The sequence below is a fragment of the Coregonus clupeaformis genome, chromosome 11, assembly GCF_020615455.1.
Source record: "Coregonus clupeaformis isolate EN_2021a chromosome 11, ASM2061545v1, whole genome shotgun sequence".
NCBI lineage: Eukaryota > Metazoa > Chordata > Actinopteri > Salmoniformes > Salmonidae > Coregonus > Coregonus clupeaformis.
The window spans coordinates 24,090,605-24,118,190 of record NC_059202.1 but is presented as its reverse complement, the minus strand read 5'-3'; the positions used below and the strand labels follow the sequence as shown (position 1 = coordinate 24,118,190).

Here is a 27,586-nt window from a genome sequence, read left to right as displayed (position 1 = left end):
GTTTTGAGTCATTGTTCTTATGTAATATAACCATATACAATTTCAGTAGTGTAACAGTGTTGCTTCTGTCCATCTCCTCGGCCCAACCTGGGCTTGAACCAGGGACCCTCTGCACACATCGACAACAGTCACCCTCGAAGCATCATTACCCATCGCTCCACAAAAGCCGCGGCCCTTTCAGAGCAAGGGAAACAACTACTTTAAGGTCTCAGAGCGAGTGACGTCACCGACTGAAACGCTACTAGCGCACCGCTAACTAGCTAGCCATTTCACACCGGTTACAGTAGCACACGTCTTAGACTGATGGACTGTGCCATCCCAAAGGCCTCCACAATAGATCAGTCCACTCAGACAGGCGCCAATCAGACAGGTGTCTTATACACCATGATTACTTATTTTTTGGCTACTGCTGGACTAAAGAAATCTCGGTCGACCAACAGCCTATCGACCAAACAATCGACCAGTCGACTAAATGGGGTCAGCCCTACCTGAGTCACATAGCAACAGTAACCAGTGAGTTTTTTCTCTCTTTTTTTTGTTGTAGTTTCTTTTACATTGGCCTATTGTTTGCTATTGTCGATTACCATATCATCATATATAGGAGACACACACTAATAAGTCCCATAGCAACAGTAACCAGTGTCAGTATGACAGTGATGTGAAGTGCTCCTTGGATGATGCGTGTCATGTACTTCGCTTCACTCCAGTACCTTTAGTCATGCTTTTGATCTTGCCCAGGGGAGACGGCACAGACACGTAGGACCCATCTGAAAGAGTAGTGACAAGATAAACAGGATGAAGAAAATGCCCCATGTTTCTGCTCAATCTTTATTCCTTTTTAGAAAATCACATATACAGTGTTGTTTGTATTCAGCAATCTTGGTGACGTGTTATCTTGCACTTTGAACATTACACATGTTAATAATCAACATTCTCTCCTTTGTAGGCCTATTATTTAACATTTACGTGTGTTGTATTCAATCATCTTGGTGAGGTGTTATCTTTGAACATTACTAATGTTAATAGTCAACATCCTCTCCTTTGTTGGCCTCTCCTAAAGACACATAGCATTAGATGTACAGTATATTGCATAGCAAAGACATACAGTATAGCATCAAAAATAGAATATTAGTTCTCTCAATTGTCTTTGCTTAATTTCTTACATCCTCTCTCCTTGGCTCCTTAAAACGTATTGGAGAAAATCTGAGGTATCTCCCCTCTCACCTTCTCCCCCAATGTGTTTTGAGAAGGCAGTAAGTAGAGAGAACACAAGGAATCAAGCAAATACAATTGAGATTCACCCTATGAGATGGCCCTAGATGCTAGAGCCTTGAGGTCAAAGTGCACCAGTGACCCCCACCTCTCCCACTCACCTCCGCCAGGCTGAGAGTACTCATTACAGGGGGAGTCGTCCAGGGGACGCTTGTAGTGTTTGAGCAGAGTGACGATGGTATCATGACCTGGGGTAGGGACACCGGGACAGGGTCACAGATACAGGGATACACAGACAGGGTTGTTACGGTGGCATTCACTATAAACTAACCCATTATTACCGCATTATACCCATCTACCAAAGTCACCATTAGTAGTTGTACTACTACTAATACTACATGTACACTACCAGTCAAGAGTTTGGAAACACCTACTCATTCAAGGGTTTTTCTTTATTTTTACTATGTTTTACATTGTAGAATAATAGTGAAGACATCAAAACTATGAAATAACACATATGGAATCATGTAGTAAACAAAAAAGTGTTAAACAAATCAAAGTATATTTATATTTGAGAATCTTCAAATAGCAACCCTTTGCCTTGATGACAGCTTTGCACACTCTTGGCATTCTCTCAACCAGCTTCATGTGGTAGTCACCTGGAATGCATTTCAATTAACAGGTGTGCCTTCTTAAAAGTTAATTTGTGGAATTTCAATTTCAAGCCTGCCTGATCTGTCTATCTGAGACCTGGATTACGGAACAGGATCCCGACTCCGTTGTGGAGCTACACAATCGTTAGAATGGACCAAAACATCAACTCTGGTAAGAGAAAAGGTGGTGGAGTTTGTGCATTCATCAACGAGAAATATTGCAATCCTGCCCATATTACAACTAAGCACCAGGGCTGTACTAAAGACATTGAACTCCTTGCTCTTAACCTACGGCCATACTACCTGCCACTGGAAATAAATCAGGTCCTACTATTTATTGTTTACATAGCCCCCTCCGCTGATACCCATATAACTGCCGACTTGATTCATGACCTTGTATCCCAGGCTGAGACAGAGTCACCTGAAGCAATAGCTGCCGACTTGATCCATGACCTTGTATCCCAGGCTGAGACAGAGTCACCTGAAGCAGAAAAGCTGCTCTGACTTTAACATGTGTAATCTATCTGAACATTTACCATCATATCAGCAATATGTTACATGTCCTACCCGTCTGGACCTCTGTTATGGTAACATCCCAGTGGGGTATTTTTCCAAGGCATTACCCAATGTTGGGGGTTCGGATCATAACATGGTTCAGCTCATCCCAGTCTACAAACCGCATTTGCAGCGAGAGAAGACTAAAAGGTGGAGATGAACAGCTGGACTCCTGAAGCTACAGAAGCTTGCAGGACTGTTCTGAGTCCCCTGACTGGGCGGCCCTGACGGACAGCTCCGACGACCTGGAAGAGAGTCCCCTGACTGGGCGGCCCTGACGGACAGCGCCGACGACCTGGAAGAGAGTCCCCTGACTGGGCGGCCCTGACGGACAGCTCCCATGACCTGGAAGAGAGTCCCCTGACTGGGCGGCCCTGACGGACAGCTCCCATGACCTGGAAGAGAGTCCCCTGACTGGGCGGCCCTGACGGACAGCGCCGACGACCTGGAAGAGAGTCCCCTGACTGGGCGGCCCTGACGGACAGCTCCCATGACCTGGAAGAGAGTCCCCTGACTGGGCGGCCCTGACGGACAGCTCCCATGACCTGGAAGAGAGTCCCCTGACTGGGCGGCCCTGACGGACAGCTCCCATGACCTGGAAGAGAGTCCCCTGACTGGGCGGCCCTGACGGACAGCTCCGACGACCTGGAAGAGAGTCCCCTGACTGGGCGGCCCTGACGGACAGCTCCGACGACCTGGAAGAGAGTCCCCTGACTGGGCGGCCCTGACGGACAGCTCCGATGACCTGGAAGAGAGTCCCCTGACTGGGCGGCCCTGACGGACAGCTCCGATGACCTGGAAGAGAGTCCCCTGACTGGGCGGCCCTGACGGACAGCTCCCATGACCTGGAAGAGAGTCCCCTGACTGGGCGGCCCTGACGGACAGCTCCGATGACCTGGAAGAGAGTCCCCTGACTGGGCGGCCCTGACGGACAGCGCCCATGACCTGGAAGAGAGTCCCCTGACTGGGCGGCCCTGACGGACAGCTCCGATGACCTGGAAGAGAGTCCCTGACTGGGCGGCCCTGACGGACAGCTCCGATGACCTGGAAGAGAGTCCCTGACTGGGCGGCCCTGACGGACAGCTCCGATGACCTGGAAGAGAGTCCCCTGACTGGGCGGCCCTGACGGACAGCGCCCATGACCTGGAAGAGAGTCCCCTGACTGGGCGGCCCTGACGGACAGCTCCCATGACCTGGAAGAGAGTCCCCTGACTGGGCGGCCCTGACGGACAGCTCCGATGACCTGGAAGAGAGTCCCCTGACTGGGCGGCCCTGACGGACAGCTCCGATGACCTGGAAGAGAGTCCCCTGACTGGGCGGCCCTGACGGACAGCTCCGATGACCTGGAAGAGAGTCCCCTGACTGGGCGGCCCTGACGGACAGCTCCGATGACCTGGAAGAGAGTCCCCTGACTGGGCGGCCCTGACGGACAGCTCCGGTGACCTGGAAGAGAGTCCCCTGACTGGGCGGCCCTGACGGACAGCTCCGATGACCTGGAAGAGAGTCCCCTGACTGGGCGGCCCTGACGGACAGCTCCGATGACCTGGAAGAGAGTCCCCTGACTGGGCGGCCCTGACGGACAGCTCCGATGACCTGGAAGAGGCAACAGATACCGTCTCGGAGTACATCCGTTTCTGTGAGGATCTCGTTATTCCCAAAAAGAAAGTCAACATCTTCCCCAATAATGAACTGTGGGTAACTCTGGAATTAAAAGAGCTCCTCAACCAGAAAAAAAACTAGTGTTTAAATCAGGTGGCAGTAAAGAGGAAAGGAAAAACATTGAGAGGCGACTCAAAAACAAAATAAAGGAGTGCAAGGCAGCATAAAGAGAAATTAGAAAACCTTTTCAATCACAAGGCCAGTAGGAAAGCCTGACAAGGGCTACAAACCATCATAGGATACAAACCAAAGAGACATTGTATGACTGTTGAAAATGACCTTGCTTTTGCTAATGATTTAACAGTTTCTATTGTAGGTTTGACATGTGTGATTTTACATCGCAGCAGAAAGTGGCCTTGGACAGTATAGACAGCATACCAGCTGTTGATATACAGATCTCTGTGAATGACGTCAAGCAATCCTTTCAACGTGTCAACCCACGGAGATCATATGGTCCAAACGGCGTCAGCAGCAAGGTACTTCAGGCATGCGCAGACCAGCTCGCATTACCATTCCAGAAGCTGTTCCAGCTGTCACTGGACAGTGGGATAATTCCAGATTTATGGAAGTCGCTGATTGTCCAAGTACCCAAAAACAACAGGCCAAAAGAATGAACGATTTACGCCCTGTAGCCTTGACATCTGTACCTATGAAATGTTTTGAAAAAATAATTCACAAAACATTTCTCTCTGGTCACTCATCCCGATAAGATCCAAACCAATTAGCCTACGGTGCCTCCAGGGGTGTTGATGATGCGTTACTGGTAATGCTGAATAACATCTACAAACATTTAGAAAAGGCAAATAGCCTAGTGAAAATGGTTTTCATTGACATCAGTAGCGCGTTTAAAACCATCCAACCCCACCTACTGGTGGATAAACTGGTGTCAATGAATACTGTGAAGCGTACTCAACAAGTGAAGTTTAACTCTGCCATCTCTACATCTAGAACGGTGAATACGGGAGCCCCTCAAGGTTACGTACTTTCACCGATACTGGACACACTGTACACAAATTATTGGCAAGCCTCTAACTCAGCCCCAAATTATTTAAATATGCAGATGACACCCAGACCAAGCCTCTCTTCAAGGTTTTGACAGAGAAACGGCAAAAATTCATCCAGTTGCGCGCAGATAACTTTCTTGAAATAAACGTTAAGAAAACAAAAGAGATGGAAATTGATTTCAGAAGGAACAAAACTCACAACCCCCTACGAAGATCAATGGGGAATCAGTTGATAGAGTGACCACATATAAATACCTGGGAATCGAAATAGACAATAAACTGAAATGCAATGACTGTGCCTTTGCAAAGATAAAGAAATTGCAACAGAGAATGTTTTTTTTTAACGCAAACTGAACCATTTTAATGTTGACCGCCATATCTTACAAATGTTCTATAAATCTGTCCTGCAGAGTGCGCTGTCCTTTGGTCTGATATGTGTGTTTGGAAACATGTGAGTGCAAGACCAAGTCAAACTTCAGAGCTTGATCAAAACGGCGGGAAGGATAATTGGTATAGATCAAGAATCAGCCACCAACCTGCACACAAAACTCATCCTCCTAAAACTTGAAAGTATTTTACAGGACAGTACTCATCCCCTTCACTCAAAACTCAGTCACAGCAGCAGCCGGACAAGGGGAAAGAGACTTCTTCAAAATAAAATAAAAAAATATAGATATGGGGACTCTTTTATTCTAACAGCCATTAGGCTGTATAATCGATAGTCTGTTGGTCCCTCGAGTATACAGCATATTGCACTTTCACTTTAAATGTGTAGTTATAGCACTTTTAATGAATTATATTGTGTAGTTTCTGTGTGTTCATGTTTTTTGTACCATCCTTTTAAGCACATGACCAAATGAATTTTCCCCTGGTGGGATAATAAAGTTGATCTGAATCTGAGTACTACTACTACTACTACTACTACTACTACTGCTGGGTAGTACTACAGTCACTACTACTACAGTCACTACTACTACAACAGTCACTACTACTTCTACTACTACTACCTCTGCTGGGTAGTACTACAGTCACTACTACAACAGTCACTACTACTACTACTGCTGGGTAGTACTACAGTCACTACTACAACAGTCACTACTACTTCTACTACTACTACCTCTGCTGGGTAGTACTACAGTCACTACTACTACTCAAACTCTTCACTATTTATTCTACTGAGACAGGGGTAGGGTGACAGTGTGGGAGACTAAACAGCCAGACTACACTTAATTACAAACAGTTACTGTACTGTACTATCAAGGTTTCCTAGCAACACCACAACTCTGAAAGTGACAAAACATCTCCTCACAATTCAAGCAAAGTCAATCATCTGTGAAAAAGAGATCGTACAAATGTCATAATCTTAATGTTTTCAGCTCTATTTCGTGTTGCTACAAAAGCTATCTTTTCTGAGATACAGGTTTGTCCTTGGCCTCTCATTGGACAGACCGATCTGTCCATCACTGACTAACCTTTCTCATAGGCCCACATGAGGCAGGTTTGCTCCTCCTTCTCCCCACTGGACCGGCTGGGGTCACAGGCCACCAGGTTCATATCTGCCCCGCTGTCCAATAGGAACTGGACCAGACGTATGTGGCCGTGGAAACATGCACTGTGCAGACCTACAGAGACAGTGACAGGGTTCAAAGGTTATTAGCCCAAGCAGTCAGATCAACCGCTCTTCTCCCATTCATATGGACCTTATTTGTGTTGAAGTCCTTGCTAATTGTCAGTCATTTTTTATGTATGACTATTGCTGCAAAACGAATCTCCTTCTGGGATTACAAAGTCGGAACTTGACCTTATTGAGTGCTCTCGGCTGGTTTAGATATTATTTGTAGGGCCAAGAGTTTTTCCTCTTCAGTTCTGGTCAACAAAAACTCCTGGCCTCAGTCATACTTCATCATTAGGGTCAGTATATTGTTCTGATCACGTAACCTGGCCAGGGAAAACCTCCTGGCCCTAGATTAGAAATTAGGAGAAATAGCCACCTGTGTGTCCGTCTCGACCCTGATGGTTGATGCTCATGGCATTCTGACCGAGCAGGCACTTGACCATCTCCAGACTCTTCCCATAGGTGCAGGCACTGTGGAGAGAGGTAGACACTGCTGTTACCTTGGACCTGTACAGACAGAGAAGTTAACTCATAGGGGTACACTAGGGTTATTACCTGTGAAAGGCGGTCTCGCTAAATATATTCTCCTTGGACAGACTCTCTGTGCCTGACAGCTGCACAATCTCCTTCACCACCTCAAACTTGCCATTGTAGCAGGCCCTGTGGAACACAGGGGCAATGACTTGCAGATACAGGTAGACACATAAGGAGATTATAGTAGCTTTTATCAGTCTCAGTGAATTAGACCAGGGACCATATGTATAAAATAAATTAAAATAGTATTTCTGTAAACAACAGGTGTAGACTAACAGTGAAATGCTTACTTACAGGCCCTTCCCAACAATGCAGAGAGAAAAATATAGAAAAAATAATAACACAAGGAATAAATACACAATGAGTAACGATAACTTTGCTATATACACGGGGTACCAGTACCGAGTCGATGTGCAGGGGTATGAGGTAGATATGGGCATGGGTAAAGTGACTAAGCAACAAGATAGATAATAAACAGTAGCAGCAGTATATGTGATGAGTCAAAATAGTTACTGCAAAAGAGGGTCAATGCAGATATTCCGGGTAGCTATTTGGTTAACTATTTAGAAGTCTTATGGTTTGGGGGTAGAAGATGTTCAGGGTCTTGTTGGTTCCAGACTTGGTGCATTGGTACTGCTTGCCGTGCTGTAGCAAAGAGTACAGTCTATGACTTGGATGGCTGGATTCTTTGACAATTTTTAGGGCCTTCCTCTGACCGCCTGGTATAGAGGTCCTGGATGGCAGGGAGCTCGGCCCCAGTGATGTACTGAGCCGTACGCACTACCCTCTGTAGCACCTTGCAGTTGGATGCCAAGCAGTTGCCATACCAAGCGGTGATGCAGCCAATCAAGGTGCTCTCAATGGTGCAGCTGTAGACCTTTTTGAGGATCTGAGGGCCCATGCCAACATTTTTCTGCCTCCTGAGGGTGAAGAGGCGTTGTCGTGCCTTTTTCACGACTGTGTTGGTGTGTGTGGATCATGTAAATCCCTTAGTGATCAAGTGTCTCAGAGTAGGAGCACTGATTTAGGATCAGTTTTGCCTTTCAGTTTAGATCACAATGAATAACATTACATTGACAGTGGGGGGGGGACCAGATTCTAGATTAGCACTCCAACTCTGAGACACCTGAGACATACAGCCCCAGTAGAGTTCAATCTACTGCTGCATGCCTCAGAGGGTACTCACATGAGCCAGTGATATCATTCTCTGTCTATTCCCACCGTGTTGTACTCTAAATGGTTTCACCCCAGATGTTCTTATCATTATGATGTACTGTATCATTAGTTACATTTACATTTATGTCATTTAGCAGACGCTCTTATCCAGAGCGACTTACAGTTAGTGAATACATATTTTTTTATACTGGCCCCCCGTGGGAATCGAACCCACAACCCTGGCGTTGCAAACGCCATGCTCTATCAACTGAGCTACATCCCTACCGGCCATTCCCTCCCCTACCCTGGACGACGCTGGGCCAATTGTGCGCCGCCCATGAGTCCCGGTCGCGGCCGGCTGCGACAGAGCCTGGATTCGAACCAGGATCTCTAGTGGCACAGTTAGCACTGCGATGCAGTGCCTTAGACCACTGCGCCACTCAGGAGACTAGTTAACTCAGGAGACTAGTTAACTCACAGGTGGAGAGGGGTGTCTCCGTAGATGTTGACGGAGTGAGGCTGCAGCTCAAAGTTGCCCTGCAACAGGAAGCGGACCACTTCATGGTGGCCGAAACGGGCACAGAAGTGGAGCGGGACGTGGTCCTCGTTGTCCTGAGCATTCACTGTGGAGGAAGAAGGACTGAGTTGTTTTCTCGTTGGGCAACTTTAAAGAAGCTAGTAATTTCCTTATTAAAACCATTTACAACTTTGAACACTTGGCTGAATGTGATGTCATTGTGTGACTTGTAGATAAACATGATGGTAAGTACCGGTAGACCATAATGAACATCAGGTCCACTTTGCAGTTACATCTTAATGTTCCCCACTCAAGCGCACGTCCCATCAAGATAAACAGTATATCACCTGAACCGAGGATTGTATTTTTTGACAATGTCTGTATTGAGAGCATGTTTACAGACACAGTGAAACTCAAGCATGTACCATGTAGCTCCCAGACCTACTGCAATAACTCTCACCTTCAGTCTTGCTCCCTTCTGCCAGCAGCAGTTTGACGACGCTGAGGAAGCCCTTGGCGGCTGCCAGGTGTAACGGTCTGTCTCCCACCTCCCCGCTCACATTTACATCCGCCCCAAACTTCAACAACAGTTTAGCCACCTGAGAGATTCACATTTACATTTTAGACATTTAGCAGACGCTCTTATCCAGAGCGACTTACAATTAGTGCATTCATCTTAAGATAGCTAGGTGAGAAAACAACACATCACAATCGTACATCACAATTTGGGAGGGGAGGGGGGCGTCGAGTGAGCCTAGAGAGTTATGTAAGATACTCTGCAAAGAGGTAGGGTTTCAGACATTTTGGGACGATGGGCAGGAACTCCGACGTCATGACTTTAGGGAGAAGCTTGTTCCATCATTGGGGTGCCAGGACAGAGATCAGCTTTGACTGGGCTGAGCGGGAGCTGCCTTCCCATAGGGGTGGGAGGGCCAAGAGACCAGAGGTGGCGGAACGGAGTGTGCGGGTTGGGATGCAGGGTTTGAGCATAGCCTGAAGGTAAGGAGGGGCAGTTCCTCTTGCTGCTCCGTAGGCAAGCACAAGGGTCTTGAAGATGATGCGAGGTTCGACTGGAAGCCAGTGGAGTGTGCGGAAGAGCGGGGTGACATGGGAGAACTCAAATTGTATTGGTCACATACACATATTTAGCAGATGTTATTGCGGGTATAGTGAAACGCTTGTGACTGCAAAGTTGCTTAGGAGCTAGAAGCAGAGCTGCCATGTCTGTCGGTGTCACGATCGTCTTGAAAATGAGCAGACCAATGCGCAGCGTTGCGAGTGAACATGATGACTTTAATACGAAAAGCACGTCAATACAAACAAAAGACGAAAGTGAAGTCCCACAGAGACAAAGCCTGAACTTGGAACAAAAACCCACAACCCATATGCAAACACAGACCGAATAAATATGGCTCCCAATCAGAGATAACGAGCCGACAGCTGACACTCGTTACCTCCGATTGGGAGTCACACGACACCAATCAACGACCTAGAAATAGACACACAGAACTCCCAACCTAGAAATAAACGTGACAGACATGCAAACATAACCAATCACCCAAAACCCAACGAAACAACATACACCCTGGCTCAAATACACAAGTCCTGGAGCCAGAGTGTGACAGTACCCCCCCCTAAAGGTGCGAACTCCGGGCGCACCAGCATACAGTCTAGGGGAGGGTCTGGGTGGGCGTCTGTCCACGGTGGCGGTTCTGCCCCTGGTCGTGCTCCCCATCCCACCTTAGTCACCACCCGCTTCCCTAGCCTCCTCCACATTACCACCCCCCAACTACACCCCACTGGGTTAATGGGCGGCACTGGACTAAGAGGCATCACCGGACTCAGGGGCAGCACCGGACTAAGGGGCAGTACCGGACTAAGGGGCAGCTCCGGACTGAATGGCGGATCCTGGCTGGCTGGCTCTGGCGGATCCTGGCTGGCTGGCGGATCCGGGCTGGACGGCTCTGGCGGATCCGGGCTGGACGGCTCTGGCGGATCCTGGCTGAACGGCTCTGGCGGATCCTGGCTGGACGGCTCTGGCGGATCCTGGCTGGACGGCTCTGGCGGATCCTGGCTGGACGGCTCTGGCGGATCCTGGCTGAACGGCTCTGGCGGATCCTGGCTGAACGGCTCTGGCGGATCCTGGCTGAACGGCTCTGGCGGATCCTGGCTGGACGGCTCTGGCGGATCCTGGCTGGACGGCTCTGGCGGATCCTGGCTGGACGGCTCTGGCGGATCCTGGCTGGACGGCTCTGGCGGATCCTGGCTGGACGGCTCTGGCGGATCCTGGCTGAACGGCTCTGGCAGATCCTGGCTGGACGGCTCTGGCGGATCCTGGCTGGACGGCTCTGGCGGATCCGGCTGCTCATGGCTGGCTGACGGATCTGGCTGCTCATGGCTGGCTGACGGATCTGGCTGCTCATGGCTGGCTGACGGATCTGGCTGCTCATGGCTGGCTGACGGATCTGGCTGCTCATGGCTGGCTGACGGATCTGGCTGCTCATGGTTGGCTGACGGATCTGGCTGCTCATGGCTGGCTGACGGATCTGGCTGCTCATGGCTGGCTGACGGATCTGGCTGCTCATGGTTGGCTGACGGATCTGGCTGCTCATGGCTGGCTGACGGATCTGGCTGCTCATGGCTGGCTGACGGTGCAGGCTGGGCGGCTGGCGGTGGAGGCGGACCCCAGCCTCGGAGAGTGGTCATCACCTCCCGCAGGGCGGTTCTCATCTGCAGGAGCTGCTCTTGCTGGACCCGAACCTGGGCTTCCAGTCTTGTACGGGCTGCGTCGGCTCCTGCTGATTCCATCGCTGGTGTATGATTCTGTCTGGCGGAAGGCTCTAGCGGCTCCTGTCTGGCGGAAGGCTCTAGCGGCTCCGGTCTGGCGTAGCACACCGTGGACCTGGTGCTTGGAGTAGGAACAGGCCGGTCCGTACCGGGAACACACACCACTGGCCTCAACCGAGGATCAGGAACGGGCCGGACCGGACTGGCAACACACATCAGTCCTTCACGCCGTGCCACAAACACTTCCCTCCCTCTACTCGCCAATGGCTCCCGTACTCCGTTAGCCTTCTCTCCTTTTCTCCCTGTGGCAGCCTCCTGCTGCCCAGCCGCCCAAGCCATGTGCCCCCCCCAAAAAATTTCTTGGGGTTGCCTCTCGTCCTTCCGACGAAAAACCTGCTGCCGCCGATGCTCCTCTCTCGCCAGGGCCTTGATCTTCCCCCAAGGTCCCTTGCCCCCGAGCATGTCCTCCCAGGACCACGATTTGCCCACCTGGGCCATCGCCAGCCTCTCGATCTCCTTACCCGGCGCCTCCACCCATGTCCAGTCTCTTTGCTCCTGGACACGCTGCTTGGTCCTTTGATGGTGGGTTTTTCTGTCACGATCGTCTTGAAAATGAGCAGACCAATGCGCAGCGTTGCGAGTGAACATGATGACTTTAATACGAAAAGCACGTCAATACAAACAAAAGACGAAAGTGAAGTCCCACAGAGACAAAGCCTGAACTTGGAACAAAAACCCACAACCCATATGCAAACACAGACCGAATAAATATGGCTCCCAATCAGAGATAACGAGCCGACAGCTGACACTCGTTACCTCCGATTGGGAGTCACACGACACCAATCAACGACCTAGAAATAGACACACAGAACTCCCAACCTAGAAATAAACGTGACAGACATGCAAACATAACCAATCACCCAAAACCCAACGAAACAACATACACCCTGGCTCAAATACACAAGTCCTGGAGCCAGAGTGTGACAGTCGGAGCCATCTTACTCATCCTTAGGAAGGTTGAACACCAGGCGGGCTGCAGCATTCTGGATAAGTTGAAGGGATTTGATGGCACAAGCGAGGAGCCCAGCGAACAGAGAGTTGCAGTGGTCTAGACGGGAGATGACAAGTTCCTGGATTAGGACCTGCGCCACTTCCTGTGTGAGGAAAGGTTGTTCTCTACAATGTTGTAGAGATTTAACCTGCAGGAGCTAGTCACTGCTTTGATGTTTGCAGAGAACGACAGGGTGTTGTCCAGGGTCACACCAAGGTTATTTGCACTCTGGAGGGGGGACAGCATGGAGTTGTCAACCGTGATGGAGAGGTCTTGGAGCGAGCAGGCCTTCCCCGGGAGGAAGCGCAGCTCCGTTTTGTCAAGGTTGAGCTTCAGGTGGTGGGCTACCATCCAAGCTGAGATGTCTGCCAGGCACGCAAAGATGTGTGTCGCCATCTGGGTGTCAGGGGAAGGAGAAGAGAAGTTGATAGGAGAGCCCATGTGAGGATATGACAGAGCCGAGTGACTTGTAAAGAGAAAAGAGGAGAGGGCCTAGAAGCGAGCCCTGGGGGACACCAGTAGTGAGAGCACGTGGTGCAGACACAGATCCTCTCCACGCCACCTGGTAGGTGTGACCTGCCAGGCAGGATGCAATCCAGGAATGTGCAGAGGTTGTCCAACCCTGAGAGGGTGGTAGAGGAGTATCTGATGGTTCACGGTCTCGAAGGCAGTGGGTAGGTAAGGGAAGGGAAAGTCAGTTGCACAACTGAATGCATTCAACCGAAATGTGTCTTCTGCTTTTAACCCAACTCCTCTGAATCAGAGAGGTGTGGCGGGCTGCCTGAATCGAACGTCCACGTCATCAGCACCCAGGGAGCAGTTGTTCTTGGGGGTTAACTGCCTTGCCGGCTCGGGGATTCAAACCAGTGAACTTTTCGTTTAATGCTTTTAACTGCAAGGCTACCTGGAGGTTGAGAACAGAAGAGAGAGAGTCAGCTATGGCAGAGTGGAGAGCCTCTGTGACACAGAGGAGAGTAGTCTCAGTTGAGTGAAACACGTTGAAGCCCGACTGGTTAGGGTTTTGAAGATGGTTCTGAGAGAGATAACAAGAGAGTTGGTCAGAGACAGAACGCTCAAGTGTTTTCGAAAGAAAAGAGAGAAGAGATAGAGGTCTGTATCTTTTGACGTCAGATTAATCGACTGTTGGTTTCTTGAGGAGGGGAGCGACTCTGGCCATCTTGAAATCAGAGGGGACACAGCCAGTGGAAAGGGATGAGTTGATGAGGGAAGTGAGGAATGGAAGAAAGGCCTCCAGAGATGGTCTGGAGAAGGGAGGATGAGATGGGGTCAAGTGGGCAGGTTTTTGGGCGGCCAGTCATCCCTAGTCGCAAGATTTTATCTGGAGAGAGAGGGTAGAAAGAGGTCAAGATGTAGGGTAGTTCTGTCTGAGTGGGACCAGTGGACTCAATAGGCTGAGTGAATGAGAAGCGGATGTCGAATAAGGATGGAAGAGAAAGTGGAGACGAGTTTCCCAGGGTTGGAGGTAGAAGCTTGAAATGTAGAGTGATAGAAAGTGTATTTAACAGTGGATACAGAGGAAGAGACGGTAGAGTGAAGGGAGTGGATGATAGGTCGTTTCCGCTCAGCTGCCCGCAGCCCTGTTCTGTTAGCACGCAGTGAGTCACTCAGCCGCGGAGTGGGAGGGGAAGGAAAGTGGACAGTGGGAGTCAAAGGAGGCGGAAAGGGAGGAGAGTAGGGTCGAAGAGGGAGAGGAGCGAACTGGGAGAGAAAACACACACATAGTTGCCAAAGCTACAAAAGAGCAAAATGATATCATCAGAGAATAACTAGGTAAGATACTCAAGTGAGAGAGTGGTGTAGAGTGGTGGGGGACATCCATGTATTCAATCTACATCAAGATTGTGGGAGATGGAGAGACCTAGCTCTGGTCCGGGGCATTAGTGCGCGTTCCTCTAATAACAGAGCAGAGGCAACTCGTTGTTTTTGTCACGTGATGGGAGCAGAGCTTGGAGAGACCCAGACGAGACAGACTTGACATGGAAGTGGAACTGGGCCTGGGGGGTTACTGTAATAGACACTGTACGGCTAGGTCCCAAACAGCACTCTATTCCCTATAGCCCATAGAGCTCTGGTCCAAAACTAGTGCACTATGAAAGCAATAGGAAGCCATTTGGGACGCAGACTAGATCTCTGGTGACAAGAAAAAGGGATGAACAGATTTCAACACATCCCCTGCTTGGCAGAAGGTAAAGAGGGATATCTTGGATGAAGCTACCTACACTGTTATATTAGGACAAAACTTTTAAACCATTACCTGGTCGTGGCCATAGTAAGCAGCAATGTGCAGAGGAGTAAAGAACACAGCATCCTGGACGTTGACATAGGCTCCGTGCTGGAGAAGGATATCCACTGCCTAAGAATGACAACATGTAGGCTATATTACAGGACATATTATTATCATATCATCACATCACTAAATCTCTTGTTGGAACACCCATTGTTGCTGACGCCAGCAGAACGATTCATAAATATGAATAGTACTGTACAGAATGTGAGGTAATGTCTGAGACTGGTATAAACAGGGGCAGTGAGGATATATTTATTTTTAAACCCAAAAAAACAGAGGCAGTGCCCACCTCATGGTGCCCAGCGATGGTGGCGATATGCAGGGCGGTGAGGGCACCGTACCCAACTTGCTGGATGTCTGCCCCTCCGTGGAGCATTGCCGTCACCAGCTCAGCATTGTCCTGGGAGGACACACAACTACTGTCAATCACGTAGGTTTGTTTTCACTTTAACACTTGAGGAGAATTGTATTCCTTTATTCCTTGTGTCCTCTCTCAAAACACACTGGGGAAGATAAGCTTCCTCCCGTCTGACCTTCTCTTCAGGCATTTTGAGGAGGTAAGGAATCAGGGAAATACAGATGACGTTCACCCCAAGTCATCAGCACCTTGATTAAGCCAAGACCTCAAAATAGACACATCTGTAATACTGATCCTGTGTGCCTCAGGACTAGATGAACTGTCTCTAGTCCTTAGCATGAGAGCAAAACAGAACCTATCACACTGTTCATAGAACAATGTGTGCATTGTGATGTGACTTGCGCTCCACCATGTGGTAAAACCATGGAATGTGTCCAATTCATTTAACAATAAAGGCCAATCCACAGAAACATTCTTATAACGTTCAGCAAATCCCAATATAATCACACATCATAAACAGTAACCTACTCACTACAGACATATCTTTGTAACTATATCAATAACACTGTCTTCAAATGAATGCATTATCCATCTCTTTCCTCATTTTTGTGTGCGCATAAAAAAAAAAATATATATTTATGAAGGGAACAGGTGTCTAACCATTCTCTCACCTTATAGACAGCCAGGTGTAGAGCAGTGAACCCATTCCTGGTAAGCCTGGATGGACGTAGGCCTTTCAACATCAGAGTCCGTATGTGGACTTTATTCCCTGGAGAAAACCATATACTAGCCTGGCATCAGATCTGTCTGTGGTATATTGTCTCTGTTCCTAGATCTATATTTAAGCAATAAGGCCCGAGGGGGTGTGGTATATGGCCAATATACCACTCTGCATGACGCAACGTGGAGTGCCTGGACACAGCCCTTAGCCGTGGTATAGTGGCCATATCCCACAAACCGTGAGGTGCCTTATTGCTATTATAAGCTGGTTACTAACGGAATTAGAACAGTAAAAATAAATGTTTTGTCATACCCGTGGTATACGGTCTCATATACCACGGCTTTCAGCCAATCAGCACTCAGGGCTTGAACCACCCAGTTTATATTGCTGGTTAGACAGCATAAACAGATCTGGGACCAGGCTAACAAAACAATGGAGCACAATCAAATCTAATGAGCTCATGGGCGTCAAGCCAAGAGTGCAGCAGCAAATGTAGCACTTTAATGTTTTGGTAAGAGGTTATTAATAGTAATAATCGTACATACCGTCACACATGCAGCAGAGATGCAACAGGGACAGCCCGCTCTCTGTCCGGTAATTCAAGTTCACTTTCTGGAAAGCTTCATCAGAGCTGAGCCATCCAAATACAACATACTGATGTAAGTCCCGCGTACAAATGTGTAATTACAATAGCTATTACACTGTCCTTTACACCATAATTAGGACACTGATGTAAAACATATAATCCATTTAATATAACATATAGCAACAGTAATAATCGACCCAGAAGACATTTGGACAATGTCTAGAACTATATGGAGACTGGGCATGAGTCACTATCATAACATTTCTGTGATGTTATATCATGACATGATGTTATATCATGACATGTGAAAGACTGAACAGGGATGAATGCATCGCTTTAACCACAGAGAGCTACTATTACCTGAAGTCACTATCATAACATTTTGTGTCACGTTATGACATTACAACATGACACATGGAAGAATGAATAGGGAATAAATGTCTGGCTTTTATCACAGAGAGCCTCTGTTACCTGAAGACCTGTTTGAGGTCTATCAGCTCGCTGTCTTTGATGCGTAGGTCATCCTCCAGCCTCTCGATGATCACGGAGTACGACTCGCTCACCTTCTTCTTCCACTCATCTTCAGAAAGGGAGTTAGGCAAGATACTGTTAGCATAGGTATAGCATCATTTACTGAGTTATTAGCCTGATTGCGACTGAGGTACTGTAATTTTAAAAAGCTGAAACGCTTTCCATAGGTTACACACTGAAATGGATTTAGTACATCTACAGACTGCATTTCCCATCACTTGTATTTTCCAATGTTAAATAATGTAACTTCTCTATATCCTAGTTTAAATACCAAAGGAAGTGGGAAAATGGCAGCAAAAGTTACTCCCACCCTATTGGACATACATTTTCCAAAGCGAAGCTTCTTAATAGGCTTCTATAGTACATATTTAGACCCCGACATATACTCTCAGGCAGCACAAAACACTGAAAGAGAACAAGCCATTACCTGTACACGTCTGAGTTGGTCTTGATTTATAATTACCCATTGAACCTCTTTTTTCTTCCTGTGTACGTTGTATAGTTTGGTGGAACAGAGGAGTGAAGCAGTAACACTATCCCTATCGCAGTCACAATAGAGTAGGACCAGATAGAAGAGGGATCATGGCAGAGGGCTAAAAATAACATCTCTAAGAGGAATGCCTGACCACTATGACAACTGATCTGTTTGTGTGTTGCTCTTTTCAAACAGCAGGTGGCCATTAGCTTACATTGTCTTGCACAAGCCGTCGGTCAGTTTTCACATTTTGAAGTTGTCAACTGCTTGATGGCCTGAAAACGAAACAATGTAGTCAGAATGGCAAGGACACTGTCTTAGCGTTTAACTACTGACAGCTTGATCACAGAAGAGTACTACTGTACCTTGCAGTGATTAAGTAAAAGCATTTGAAGAATGGGGACCTGTGGAATTGAATGGCATCCATGTTGCTAAGCCTTCCAGTTCATCGCTACATCACAAAGCTGCCACAGACCATGCCCCAGTCCAATTTGACATAATGGTCCGTGTGGTGGATATCTGACATTCTCTCTGGGGAAACCTATAGGGATGCCAGCATGACATCATTGACTACTTGCTTGCCGATAGGCCACTACCTATACCTAACTCTGCATAGGATGTAAAGAGCTGTCCCTTACACTTGTGTTCAAAAATAGAGCAGAGCACCAGTGGAATGCACACAGAAATAGAATCAGAACTGATGGGGGTGATGCCCCATACCAGCTTAGAACAATGAAGAGACACACAACTTTCAAATATTTTTTGAAATATTTTCAGTCATTGTTACAAAATGGATTGTCATTACCATTTAATTTCCCCATAGACACATTTTTAAATACCACAAAAATATAAAATCTTTGCAACAAAACAAAAAAATCTACATCCAAAATATCAAACAGCTGATCCAACCTTTCCACCTGTTAATCATTAACATGAACTCCATCAACTACCCACCACATTGTATTCCTTTTTCAGTTCAAGTTAACACACAATCATTCCTATCATGATTACAAAGGAACAATAGTATTACAATCAATATTAGCCTAGTTATCCCTATAGTTCACAGTCAGCTCCATTTCTTCTTCTCCACGTCCTCCATGAGTCTCTTCCTGTACTTGAGCATCTTCTCCAGGTGTTTAGATTGCAGGGCCTCCTGTAGAGACATCAGCTTGGTGCCAAGAGGCAGTGTGACAGTGGATACGCCTGGCTGCAGTGCCTGCACCATCTCCAGAGTCAGGGAGAACGAGTCACGCATATCCGGGCACACAGGGAACAGACAGGCGTTCCACAAACTACAACTCGATGTGTCTCCAGAGAACCTCAGGCTCTCAGGGCTCAGGCCCCACTTCGCCAGGCACTCCACCAAACTTGCCCCGAACAGGTTCAACCCCTCCATATTTGCAGGGGCCCCCACAGCCTTTTTGAGGTTGTCCTCGATGCCGAAGGCGACGGTGACGAAACCTGTTTGGCCCTGGCGGTTCACGCAGAGGGAGTGTATGAAGGTTCCATCGGGCACCTTTAGGCCCGCGCCTACCCAACAGCCGCTGAGGATGGTCCGCCCACCCACGTGGGCGCCGGCCTCGAGCCTACAGTACTCTACCACCGAGCCTGGAGTTAAAGAGGAGCCGGGCTTCAAGTCACTGAGCATCTCACAGCAGACCTTAAAGCTGAAGTTTTGGTTGCAACCTAGCACCTTGTATAGGCCCAGCTCGCTCCTCAGGCACGGGTCCTCGCTGAGGTAGAAGAGGTACTCGGTGGTGGTGCCGATGTGGTAGAACTTGGAGTGGTTGAGGGCCACCACATTGAGCGGGGTTCCCTTGAGGCGGTGGAAGATCTTCTGACGCATCTCCACCAGGCTGCTCTCCTGCTTGGTGACGTTGGCTGTGTTGTTGGTGTACGCCACCGTGGCTTGGGGACCCAGGGCCTGAAGGAAGTCCCCATAGGCATCTATCTCGCAGCCCAAAGGACGCACCTCTCTGAACAGACTAAGTAAAGACATCACAGTCTGGTAGTCCACATAATATGTACTGTCTGTGTAGACAAACTCTGCATCACTCAGCAGAGACACAACGTTATCCTCGTTCTTACACACAGCACCGTTGTCATGCATCTTCTTGACGCTAGGTTTGTGCAGAAAATGGAGGCAGGTCCTGTATTCCATGTCGGCCAATTCAGACTTCTCCTGCTGGTCCAGCACAAACACTCCGTGTGTGGTTCCAATGGAGATGGGGGAGGGATGGGCTAGGGCAGTGAACCCAGACCTGTCAAACCTGATACTCTCATCCTCTGCTATGCTGTAGAGCTCTATGCAATCCGCACTGGTCACCAGCACACCCGGTTTCATTTGCGAGGGGAAATTGACAAACACGGCCAGTTTGAGCTCCAGCATCTGGTACAGAGGATCTCCCAGAGGCATGGGGGTGAAGATTTTCCCCAGGGCACTGGCATTGGGCAAGCGCTGGCTGAATCCCCCTAGGAAAATCAAAGCAATTTGAAAACAGTCAATAACAATCATGCCATTTAGCAGACATTTTTATCCAAAGTGTCTTCCAGTAGACTTACAGTAGTGCTTGCATACCATTTTTCAATAATATAGGCCTGTCTTACATTGATATCACTTTTACATAATTTCCAACTAATATACGGTTTTAAAATGTTATATTCACACAGTAAATCATGACTTAAGTGTAGATGAATGAGTGATTATACCTGCATGAATTAGGAGGACCCTGTATCCACCCAAAGCCTTCCCATAGATGTCTTCCAGCTGTTGTAGGGAGTGCAGTGTCGCGCCTCCATTTCCTGAGAGCGAAGTTCAATTCAGTCAAAGTGAAATGCTTCAACGAAATCAGGGGCTGTATGTACCAAGCATCTCAGAGTAGGCTTGCTGATCTAGGATCAGGTCCTCCTTGTCCATGTAATCTTTTTCAATGTGATCTTAAAAGCAAAACTGAAAATGTGTAAATGTACCTATACTCTTCTATCATGTGTAATTGTCCTATGTTTATTGTACTATTTTACTCTGAGACACTTAATATCGGAATATTTAAATCAGAAACAGAACAATAATATAGGTTATCCTCACCTATTTTGGCTCCTGGTGGATCTGAGAACACGTGATAAGGAATGCCAAGTGGGATCTCTTTCCTCTCAAGTTTCTCTGAGATCTGAAGCTCATATGCTTCTCTCTGGTCATCATCCACAGCAGTTAACACAACTAGATCCCAAAACTCTCCAGGTTGCACCTGCTTACCTAAATGACAAAAAAACATGGCTGTGTTTAGACAGGCAGCCCAATTCAGATCTTTTACCAATTATTTGCATATCTGATACCTATCTGGTCTCATCCCTAATGTGTAAACAGCAACAACATAAAACACATGGAATCTGATCTTTTGACTTCCAATTTAAAGCACCATCCTACATATATGACCTCTGTCTGGACGTTAAGATCACATTTCTTTTTTACTCTTGAAGTGTTGTTGTTGCTATTGTTGTTTTGCACATGACCTGCCGTTACCATGACAACCACCCAACAATTTAATTGAACAGTGATAGGAAATGAGCATGGCATCTGTGGGCTACTTCAGAGCCTACATCAGAGTGAATGTGCAAATCTGATGTGGGTCACACATAAAACTGAGTGTGGACAGTCAGAAAAAAAAGATTGGATATAGAAAGAAAATCTGATTTGAGTTCTTAGGGTGTGCAATATATGACACACATATATTAGCTTCTGTGGGATTGTTCGACATTGAAGCCGACAGTGCAGGCGACTGCCGACTGACTGATCTACAAATCACCTTGCATCATAAATAACAACTCATTATTATTTGTAGATCAGTCAGTCAGAATGTATCCCTGAAACATCACAGTTTTGATGCTCTCTAACACAACATGGCTAGTGACTAGCCTAGCTCTTGATCATGACTCTCAGTTCCATTGCGTTACACATAAGAGTCATTGGACGAAGGTGTCTTCTGTACGGGGGAGTTTTGTCAAGAGCCCTGACGCTTGGTCTGAACATTAACACACATCGCTTGCGGTACGGTTTTGGAAGGACCTTATCTTTCATATCAGCTAGAAATAATTTTCAAAAAACTAAAATGTTAAAATTGATACACATTAGTGTTCCCACACAGACATATCTCCATGCTACAGCACGTGTTTACGGATGACAGACGGAAGACAGAGGGACGACCTGTGCTAATTAAGCTTTCTAGCATGCTCGGAACACCTGTGTGTAAAGGAAGAAGGCCGCCAGAACTGTGTTGTCACTGAAAAATACTGTTGGCTGCAATGGCGATTAAGCCGGTTAAAACAGTGCACAGCAGTGGAGGCTGGTGGGAGGAGCTATAGGAGGACAGGCTCATTGTAAGGCTGGAATATAATTAATGGAATGGTATCAAACATATGGTAACCACATGTTTGACTCCTTTCCATTGATTCCATTCCAGCCATTACAATGAGTCCGTCTTCCTATAGCTCCTCCCACCCGTGTACAGTAAGTGTATGTTTTGATGTGATATGAAAGTAAAGGGCTTTATGTTTCTAGAACCGTATCGCAATTGAGAATCGATTCACCTCTGAAAATAACATATATGGAGTAATGATAGGCTCCTTAAGAGTATGACTAACCTATGCAGCCAATCAATCAATCAAATTTAACAGCAAAAGCTTTAGGTCAGGTAAATTAAACTTTTGCATTGAAGCTTTAAGTATGAATAGTTACAACAAGCTACACATAGAGATCCTATTAAATTAGTATTTTAATTCCTAATTCTATAAGGCTACACTTACCACGTAAAGTATCGAATCTTTGAAGTTTCTCACTTGTTGCGATTTGCAACTTCTTACTTCCTTGTTCGTTCATTCTCCTGGCTCAAAGTCAAGTGGTCTAATAATGGATACCAAATGGGGCCGCAGAATGAGTTACATAACATTAGCGTCATTCACCTTTTAGCTTGTAAAACAAAAAAAGCCTATACACTTCTTGTGGATATGGATTGAAATGTTGTGACTAAGCTACTGTAGTGTTGTTGCCTGCCTCATTTCCGGGTTTGGTCACATGGTTATTTAGTATGCATGATGGTCATGGCTACAATGTATCACTGCAACGTTGTCGAACTCTGCAAAACGAGCAAGGCGGCCAAAAGGAGCCGTTCTGTCAAGTAACAAATTATTGAATAGATTTAGTGAAACAAAAGGCTTTGGCTACAACAAGTCATTTTATGATTGGTGGTTCTTCTCTTCACCTGTGGTTTTGTAGGCATGATGCCAGTTGGGCTAGTGTGGGACTTGTGTGTTGTAGAAATGTGTGTGCTAAATGTTCAATGATGAACGCAGTCCAATTCATAGCCTAGTGTCAGATAAACATTTATTTTCAACATTTAGTCATCCGTTCGTTTCTTTCAGACGTTTAAATAGCACATAACCCCGTTATATATATACAGCTAGTTGTCGATATTGACATTGGCCAAAAGTTTATGATAACACCTATTTTATTTGGCAGCAAAGCGAGAAACGCACGCTCAACACACCATGCTTGCTGTCTGCCGCCTCCGCACAACGCAAACCTTTGCAAATGTGCATATTAACTGTAGCCATGACAACATTAAAACCTTGCTGTTCACAGAGACGGCAGCACTGCACAGTGAGTAGATTAGTTTTATAAGAAATCTAATTCTCTGATGAAATAGCAAAATATTTTACAATCAACTCATTGCAGACTATGTTTTACCTGCTAACTTTTTGGTTTTATTAACTTTGTTGTTTGTTTAGTTTTTTTAAACAAATGTGGCTAGGCTACTATTGTAATATGACTATTCGCCTATGTAATATGCCTCTTCAAATCAGAGGGAAAATGTGAAGACCCATGAAGAAATGGATTCACTTGATGCCCAGAGGAAATACCTGGTGACCTGCTCGGAGTCCCTTATATTGAGCCATGGTCAGGGACCAGGTTTGGACCTGGAGGAGAAAGAGTCTGACCCTCAACAAGTTGTTATGGTCAATCTGAGCCGCTTACTGCTGAAAAACCTGGATAATTTGGGAAGTTGCAGGTCACTAACAGTATGCATTTTGGCGGACAATTTTATATCCAAGATAGATGCTCTCATCACATGTGTGCATATAGTGAAGTTGGATCTTAAAGGAAATCAGGTACTTTTTATTTAATTAAGGCCTAACCTTTATATAACCAGGAAATGACATTGATGTCAGAAGACCTCTTTCCGAGGGAGACCTGGATAGGACTCAATTCACATGATTTGAGTGGTATATCTTATTCCTTTGCTATACCTGATTGCTACTGTCTGTATCTGATTGTAGAAAACCATTTATATTCTGTATCATACTAAACATCATGGTTAATACTGTATCTTGCTCTCTTTTTTGGAGTTTTGCATTCAGAATATGAAATGTGAGCATGATGTATTCTAGCTCTGGTCCAGGGTGTTACTGCTACTCCTTAGTAGAGGAACGGGCAGTAAAGCCCTGGACCAGAACTAGATAGATGTATTCCATCTGTCTTTCAGATAACCCAACTCCCCGGCGTAGTGTTCTGGGACAGCCTGAGACGACTCCAGCTTCTCCATCTACATGACAACAACATGGGGACTAGAAAGAACATTGAGGGGTTGTCAGGCTGTCCTAACCTTACGGCGTTGACCCTCTACGACACACCGCTCAGCCTAAAGGGAAACTACAGACACTGCATCATCAACAGCATCTGGTCACTGAAGGCTCTGGATAACTATGTGGTCTCTGACGAGGAGATCATTGAAAACTGGATTCTCCCTCTGCATTTCAAACCCCTCTATCCTAATTTTTACTTGAACCTCTATCCAACAGCTAAGACGGTTTGTAGGCCTTCTTGTGCTCCTTAATGTCATTTGCAATCTGTGTTTCCCATGTTATGTCCATGGTGTATCCTCCATAATTTTTCAATAAACTTTTAAATTGTCTCATCCAGGGGCCTTATCAGAGTGAAATGAGAGCAATCCATAAGATTATATCAGAGGTCAATAGGATACAGTCCGTTTATTCTCCAACGTTGATCATCCAACGATGGATCAGGGGACATCTGACCAGAAAAAGGCTTGGGTAAAGCATTTACTGTTGCCATACTGTTCATTGAAAATTGACACAAGTATTCCAATGTACCCATTGATTCTTGAAGAATATAACTGTCGTAACTGAACCCAAAATATAAGCTTGTTTTACTCCAATGTTTGTAAAGAAAGTAAATGTGAACAAACACTGTATAGCCTCAAAACATGGTTAAAACTATAATGTTGATATCATGGATGGTCAGTCCTTTGAGAGTAATTACATTTCTCCAGTCCCATCCCTCAGCTTTTTACCGAAACAGTGGCGGGGAGCCCACTGTTATTGTTTCACTTCTGATTGTCCCTTTAAAGAATTGATTTATATAGGAAACCAAATCCTTGTATAGGAGATCATTTTCCTATAGATCATTGACTGCAGACAATCACCTCTCTTTCCTTGTGTATTCTGTGTCATCGTGTTTCACTGAAATGTTATCTGTTTTTATTCTGTCAGACTTGTCCCTGCTGTGCCGAGCCGTAAGAGGTTCAGCCTCAGAGTCCATCTGTCTCCCATCCCCTCTGTGGAGACAGACAGTCAACAGACCCAGGGGGAGACATGGGTCAAAGAGTGCATAGCTGAACAGCACCTGCAGGTTTGGACCCCCCAATAATTTCATTATACCCTGTAATGTAGCTCAGTGTCAACCGTCTCCGAGTGGGAATGCTGATCTAGGATCGGTTTTGCCTTTTAGATCATAATAAATAAGATTACATGAACAGGGTGTACCTGATTGTAGATCAGTACTCCTACTCTGAGACACTTGATACTCCTAGAATGAAACACCCACTCAATCCAGCTCTTATGGCCTCCATTAATCCACTTTAATTTGCAGACATGGATGAAATGGGTCTTGTATAAGTTCTCTGAATACTGTCATTGTGGAACCATTTAAAAATAAACAACTAGGAAAACATCTGATATTATTTGTAGAGTTTCTGTTTAAGTAAATAACATTTTCCAATATTTTTCAGAGGCACGAGGAGCGAGATGCGAAAATCAAGAGTTTGTATGTGAATCTGAAGAAATTGGTGCAGGCTGGTAGCCCAGAGGTAAAATGAATCAAGTTAACGTGTTTCTGTGACAGCTATTTTCGTTTTCCCATGCAAAATATGTAATAACATGTGAACTAAATAAGTGTTTTTTCTGTTTGGCAGGTTTTACAAGAGGTGGTGACAAGCCAGGTGTCTTTAGAGGCCAATAAACAGAAAGACATCAGTCCTCCGCATAACACCCCTCAGAACAGTAAGACCCTGAGGTCCAGCAGAGCCAAGCACAGTGAGGGGGAAAGAGGTATGCTGCGTCTCAAATGGCACACTATTCCCTATATAGTGCACTACTTTTGACCAAGGCCCTATATAGGGAATAGGGTGCCATTTGGTATGCAGATGTAAGAGTAACATTACAGACTCAAACTCCAGTATGACCATTCTAATCATCACAACACTGTTGTTATTGGAGTATATTTGTGATGATCTTCTCTGTCTCTGATCAGACTTCACTGCTACAGAGGAGTTCTATGAAGAGAAGCTTGGGAAAATGTGTTTCCGCCTCATCGGCTTCAAGGCTCTGGTCCACCAGGTCGAGCCTGTCAGCGACATGCTCATCTCCCGGCAACAGGGGGGACAGGACATCCGCAGCGCCATCCGCCTGTTCCACACACAGCGTCCCGAGCCACCCAAGCTGCCTCACCCTCGGCCGCCCCTAATCAACGCCGAGAAGCATCTGATGGGTCGCTGCCTCGGCTCCATCAGCCTAGCCCCCTTCCAGGTGATTCAGCGGGCCTACCGGATGAGGGAGCAGGCCGAGGCCCTGCAGAGGAGGGCCCAGCAGGTGGCCCGTTCCCAGGCTCGGAGGGAGGGCGCCCAGGGCCAGCGCCACGGCCTCCTGGAGACCCGCAGGAAGGAGGTGCTCCAGGTGAGAGAGAAGGAGCAGGAGGAGGTGGAGGGGGCCCTGGCCCTGCTGAGAGCCAGCCGGGACAGGGAGATGCAGGAGGTCAGGCAGAGACACGCTGTGTTCCTGGAGGAGAAGAGGAGGCGGGCGTCGGAACGGGCCATGGTTGTTGCTTTCAGCAGGCAGCATGCGTTTCTGTCCAAGACGGTCAACAGGCATGCTGTGCGGCAGAGGCAGAGTCACACCCAGCAGGAGAGGAGCGACATGGTTGCCAGCAGCAAGCAGCAGGCCAGGATTCAGAGGGAACTCATAATGGGGTGCATAGAGGACAGGTACTGTACTTTATAAAGCCTAAATACTGTAGCTGCTTCATGTGACATAGAGATGATATAACAGACCCTTTTTTCCACCACCTATTTAGCATGGCATGCTTATTGATCATTTGAGAGGCATCTATGAAGGCCTTATAAAGGGTTTATGAAGGCTTCATAAAGCCTTGGAAGTTGTTCTTTTAAAGTGGGACCATTCTCATAATGTTTTCTGTTTCGTATTACAGGCAACAGTCTCTAAAGGAGGAGGCCATTGCATCCAGAGTGAACAGAGACACTTATCTGGCCACGAAGCACACCTACCAACTCCTCCGAGCCCAGGAGAGAGTGGCCAGTGTGAAGGCCAGCCATGCCAAGATGGAGGTCCTGCATCCTGTACCGGTCAACCAGACTGCCTGATCACCACCTCTGGTCCCCCTGTATCCCTCTACCATGCTTCTCAAGAGTTAAATGCTATGAACCGTTTTTTGGGGGCTATTTGTTTATCTTTAATTCTGTTTATGAAACCACAAGGAGTAAGGAATGTGAGGATTCCG

At 46.9% G+C, this 27,586-nt stretch overlaps 3 protein-coding genes across 4 annotated transcripts in view; 1 reads left to right on the top strand and 2 right to left on the bottom strand.

Moving 5' to 3' along the window:
• The window catches only part of tnni3k (TNNI3 interacting kinase), a 48,811-nt gene extending 31,024 nt beyond the window's left edge, over positions 1–17,787 (bottom strand). The window contains exons 1-13 of the mRNA XM_041889796.2: positions 17,674–17,787; positions 17,187–17,295; positions 16,675–16,760; positions 16,080–16,177; positions 15,340–15,450; positions 15,018–15,116; positions 9,365–9,503; positions 8,866–9,010; positions 7,254–7,358; positions 7,075–7,169; positions 6,556–6,705; positions 1,374–1,460; positions 711–767 (exon numbers count right to left, since the gene is read on the bottom strand). Coding sequence (XP_041745730.1) covers positions 711–767; positions 1,374–1,460; positions 6,556–6,705; positions 7,075–7,169; positions 7,254–7,358; positions 8,866–9,010; positions 9,365–9,503; positions 15,018–15,116; positions 15,340–15,450; positions 16,080–16,177; positions 16,675–16,760; positions 17,187–17,295; positions 17,674–17,713 — 1,321 coding nt within the window. The 5' untranslated portion in view covers positions 17,714–17,787. The remainder of the gene's footprint in view (positions 1–710; positions 768–1,373; positions 1,461–6,555; positions 6,706–7,074; positions 7,170–7,253; positions 7,359–8,865; positions 9,011–9,364; positions 9,504–15,017; positions 15,117–15,339; positions 15,451–16,079; positions 16,178–16,674; positions 16,761–17,186; positions 17,296–17,673) is intronic.
• Positions 17,788–18,477: 690 nt separating this feature from the next.
• Positions 18,478–22,795, bottom strand: fpgt (fucose-1-phosphate guanylyltransferase). Its single transcript, XM_041889797.2, has 4 exons — positions 22,522–22,795; positions 20,807–20,974; positions 20,431–20,523; positions 18,478–20,193 (listed from the first exon to the last, which is right to left on the bottom strand). The coding sequence occupies exons 1-4, from the start codon at positions 22,592–22,594 to the stop codon at positions 18,788–18,790; spliced, it is 1,740 nt and encodes a 579-aa protein (XP_041745731.2). The 5' UTR covers positions 22,595–22,795; the 3' UTR covers positions 18,478–18,787.
• Positions 22,796–23,186: 391 nt separating this feature from the next.
• lrriq3 (leucine rich repeats and IQ motif containing 3) lies at positions 23,187–27,515 on the top strand. 2 transcript variants are annotated; one of them, XM_041889795.2, is made up of 9 exons: positions 23,187–23,374; positions 23,578–23,883; positions 24,258–24,581; positions 24,695–24,825; positions 25,285–25,423; positions 25,803–25,880; positions 25,986–26,121; positions 26,324–27,053; positions 27,278–27,515. In XM_041889795.2, exons 1-9 carry the CDS (start codon positions 23,306–23,308, stop codon positions 27,447–27,449), a joined length of 2,085 nt encoding a protein of 694 aa, XP_041745729.2. In that variant the 5' UTR covers positions 23,187–23,305; the 3' UTR covers positions 27,450–27,515. The 2 variants fall into 2 exon arrangements, with proteins under 2 accessions (XP_041745729.2, XP_045079423.1); XM_045223488.1 differs by lacking the exon at positions 23,187–23,374 and having other exon boundaries at positions 23,477–23,883.
• Positions 27,516–27,586: the final 71 nt, after the last annotated feature.

Bases quoted from the DNA above. Each gene is read 5' to 3' on its own strand.
- lrriq3 (XM_041889795.2), top strand. From the start codon at position 23,306: ATGTGCATATTAACTGTAGCCATGACAACATTAAAACCTTGCTGTTCA. The intron at 24,826-25,284 runs GTAAAGCATTTA...TTATTCTGTCAG, and splicing joins CTGACCAGAAAAAGGCTTGG to ACTTGTCCCTGCTGTGCCGA. The intron at 26,122-26,323 runs GTATGCTGCGTC...GTCTCTGATCAG, and splicing joins GCACAGTGAGGGGGAAAGAG to ACTTCACTGCTACAGAGGAG.
- fpgt (XM_041889797.2), bottom strand. From the start codon at position 22,594: ATGAACGAACAAGGAAGTAAGAAGTTGCAAATCGCAACAAGTGAGAAA. The intron at 20,975-22,521 runs GTAAGTGTAGCC...TTTGTCATTTAG, and splicing joins AAGATTCGATACTTTACGTG to GTAAGCAGGTGCAACCTGGA. The intron at 20,524-20,806 runs GTGAGGATAACC...CTTCGCTCTCAG, and splicing joins TCCACCAGGAGCCAAAATAG to GAAATGGAGGCGCGACACTG.